Source organism: Triticum aestivum, chromosome 7B (genome assembly GCF_018294505.1).
Source record: "Triticum aestivum cultivar Chinese Spring chromosome 7B, IWGSC CS RefSeq v2.1, whole genome shotgun sequence".
Classification (NCBI taxonomy): domain Eukaryota; kingdom Viridiplantae; phylum Streptophyta; class Magnoliopsida; order Poales; family Poaceae; genus Triticum; species Triticum aestivum.
Window position 1 is genome coordinate 719292479 of NC_057813.1, and position 3262 is coordinate 719295740.

Here is a 3262-nt window from a genome sequence, read left to right on the forward strand (position 1 = left end):
TTGGTAATCAGCATAGTGAACTGAATTTATGAGGTACTAATTTTAGTTATTACTAAAACTAAAACACATGTTTTTTGACAAATGTGTTCTAAGTAAAGCCTCCAACTAACATAATCAAAACCATACTCTATAGGTTTATCATCTATTGAAGCATTATGTAGAGCACCGCAATGTTAATAAAGGGCATATGTAATTTAAAATCATACCGGAGGCAAAGAAAATGAGCTTCAAGCACTTCCCATGTACCCCAGAACAGAAATAATCATGTATATTTTGTATGCACTCATCAGCAAAACAGAGAATGCTAATATATCAGCAAAACTAATTTTTTTTCTTTGAATGCTCCCATGATCTGTTTTAGCAGAGTGAATGATTGGCAGAGTGAATGACGACCACATCGACGACCACAACAGCAGACCTGCACGCAAACAAGATCACAGATCAACGAAGAAAAGCATGGAAAACCAACGCGCCACGAGGAAAGGCAGCTCACCTCGACCGGCGCCACCTTGCTCCACCGCTCCCTCCTGCGCGCGTCCACCACTCCCTCCTGTGCGCGCCCGGCACTCCCTCGCGAGGGCCGACTGCGAGCCGCGCTCTTCCTGATGAGCACCAAGGGGGCGTGGAGGAGGAAACGGCACGACAACGCGAGGGCGAGCAGAGGCGGAGGCGGCGGCGCAGCCACGTCTCCCGTGCTCCTCTTGTCGTGTGCACGCGAGGACGAGGACGACGACGTCGTGGACGCAGATGGCGGGGACCGGCAGGCCGGGAGAAGGAGCCGGCGGCGGTGTGGGGTGCAGCTAGGGTTAGCGGGTTGAGGCTGAGCCCCCTGCCGCCCCGCAACGCCTGGAACTGCCGCTTGGTGGCGGGCTTGGGCTTCTGGGCGCGGGCGGGGGTTGCTGCTTCTTTGAGAGGCGGGAGGCGGTGGGGAGGAGAGGAGGCGGGAGGCGGTGGGGAGGAGAGGAGAAGAGGGGAAGAGCGCGGGGAGGAGAGGAGGGGAAGAGAGGAGGCAGGCTCGAGGGGGAGGGGAACGACCAGCATGCTCTCAACCCCTCACGGTCTCAACCCTAGTTGGGCACTTTTCCAACAAAGTGAAATTACGAAAATGCCCTCTATGGGGCACGGGAATAACGGCGGTGGCACGAGATCTTTATAGCGGGGTGAAACTGTTCATTGCTACAGGGTCACCTCTTCGATCCGACGGCCGAGGTCGTCCCAGGGCTCGATCCGATGGCCCAGATCGCATCAAGCAAGCAGATCCAACGGCCAGGAATCCAAATTGCTGAGGACGCCCGGGAGTTACTGGATCTCTTATTTCTCGATTTGTCCTCCTGTGGGTTGTTGCTTGAGCCTTTTCGCTCCAAGAAACTTTTTTTATTTGACCCAATCATAGTTTGGATTAGAAACATATTCTGTTTAAATATGAGTCAACTCACCGACCAAGGCAAGAAAGAGAACTTAATTAGATGATCACATCACACGCATGATGCATGGACATGTTAAGAATTGTTAATTTTTGTGTCATCATCACCTCTCCCTCCCTTCCTCCGGCTCCATGGAAGCAACAATTCTTCTCCCCCTGCTCTCTCTGATCTGCCTCTCCTTCCTCAAAGGTATACTATAGTTAACACACTAATCACTTTTTGTGTTCTTGTGCCATTATTCGTTCCTCGGTTTTTTGTTAAATTTGCAGTTACTAGTAGTATCACACTTATTCTCTATCTGATCATTGGACAATATATGACCAGCAGGAGCACGGCCTGCGACGTTCACAGTGAAGAACAACTGCGGCTATACCGTGTGGCCGGGCATCCTCTCCAACGCCGGCGTGGCGCCGCCGTCCACCACCGGCTTCGCGCTCTCCCCGGGCGAGTCCCGTGCCGTGGAGGTCGCCGATGGCTGGTCCGGCCGCATGTGGGGCCGCACGCTCTGCGTGCAGAGCTCCTCCTCTGGCGCCGGCTTCGCCTGCGCTACCGGTGACTGCGGCTCGGGCACAGTCGAATGCTCCGGCCGCGGAGCCGCCCCGCCGGCCACTCTTGCCGAGTTCACGCTCGCTTCCATCGGAGGCGACGACTTCTACGACGTGAGCCTCGTCGACGGCTTCAACGTGCCGGTGCTGGTCGCGCCGGCGAACGGGAGCTGCCCGGCCACAGACTGCCCCGCCGACCTGAACGCGCAGTGCCCGCCGGAGCTGCGCGTCGTCGTGGCCGGCGCGGCGGTGGCGTGCCGGAGCGCGTGCGAGGCGTTCGGGACGGAGGCGTACTGCTGCAGCGGCGCGCACGGGACGCCGGCGACGTGCGCGCCCACGGCCTACTCGCGGCTGTTCAAGGCCGCGTGCCCGCGCGCCTACAGCTACGCCTACGACGACGCGACGTCCACGTTCACGTGCGCCGGCGGCAGTGCCGGCTACGGCGTCGTGTTCTGCCCCGCCGGCGGGTCGAGGTACGCTCGTTGGATCATTGCCTTTGGACGTGCTCGGCACGTCGTGGCCATTTGGCATCTCGAATTCTCGATACCATCGCTTCTTGTTTTTTGGACGTGCATGTGGACACCGTGGCATGCATGGCTTGTCGGTCGTTGTGGACATGTTCGCACCCTGTGGTTTTCCACCTTCCCCCAACCGATCCCCCCCTTCTCCCCGCTGTCCACTTTGTTGACTCGCCCACCTCCATCAGCCCAACCGACTACGGTCCACCACCGCCCCGGCGCTCACCGGCATTGCCATGCCGCCTCTGCATTCCGGCTTGCTCGAGACACCACTGCCCCGACTATCCTTCTACCCCCTCTTCTCCGGCACCGGCGAGCACCCTATACCCCACACCCACGCACGTCAGCCATCTTCCTCTCCTACACCGGTGACGCCACATCGCGGTCGTATCGGTCTCTGGCAAGGTTTCGAGTCACCCTTGCCATGGGCGTCGAGATCTCCTGACTTGAACTCGGGCGTTGCGTGTCAGGAATCAGATTATCGAGAAACTTATTGAAAGCAACAATGTTTAGCAAAACTGTTAAGTTAGAAGATAAATATTTGATTCCAGACATAGAACTTATAGGAGTGGGGCTTCCGACCAGGGCTCAAACCTCATTCTCACATATAAAGGTCCTTCTCGAGTTTCCTTCTTGTGTTTATCCGCATAGCCAATGTTCAAGGCCCTTTCCTCAACCTCGGGTTTCTTTCCTCAATGGTCGAGTTTTCTTCTAAACATAGAGAGCGAATGCTATGGGGCGGGGAGGTAGCAGGAAGAAGAAGAATGGAAGGAGG

General features: G+C 56.4%; 1 protein-coding gene across 1 annotated transcript in view; it reads left to right on the top strand.

The window, feature by feature from the left end:
* Positions 1 to 1555: 1555 nt before the first annotated feature.
* The window catches only part of LOC123158609 (thaumatin-like protein 1b), a 3850-nt gene continuing 2143 nt past the window's right edge, over positions 1556 to 3262 (top strand). Inside the window, exons 1-2 of the mRNA XM_044576529.1 lie at positions 1556 to 1613; positions 1752 to 2442. Coding sequence (XP_044432464.1) covers positions 1556 to 1613; positions 1752 to 2442 — 749 coding nt within the window. The remainder of the gene's footprint in view (positions 1614 to 1751; positions 2443 to 3262) is intronic.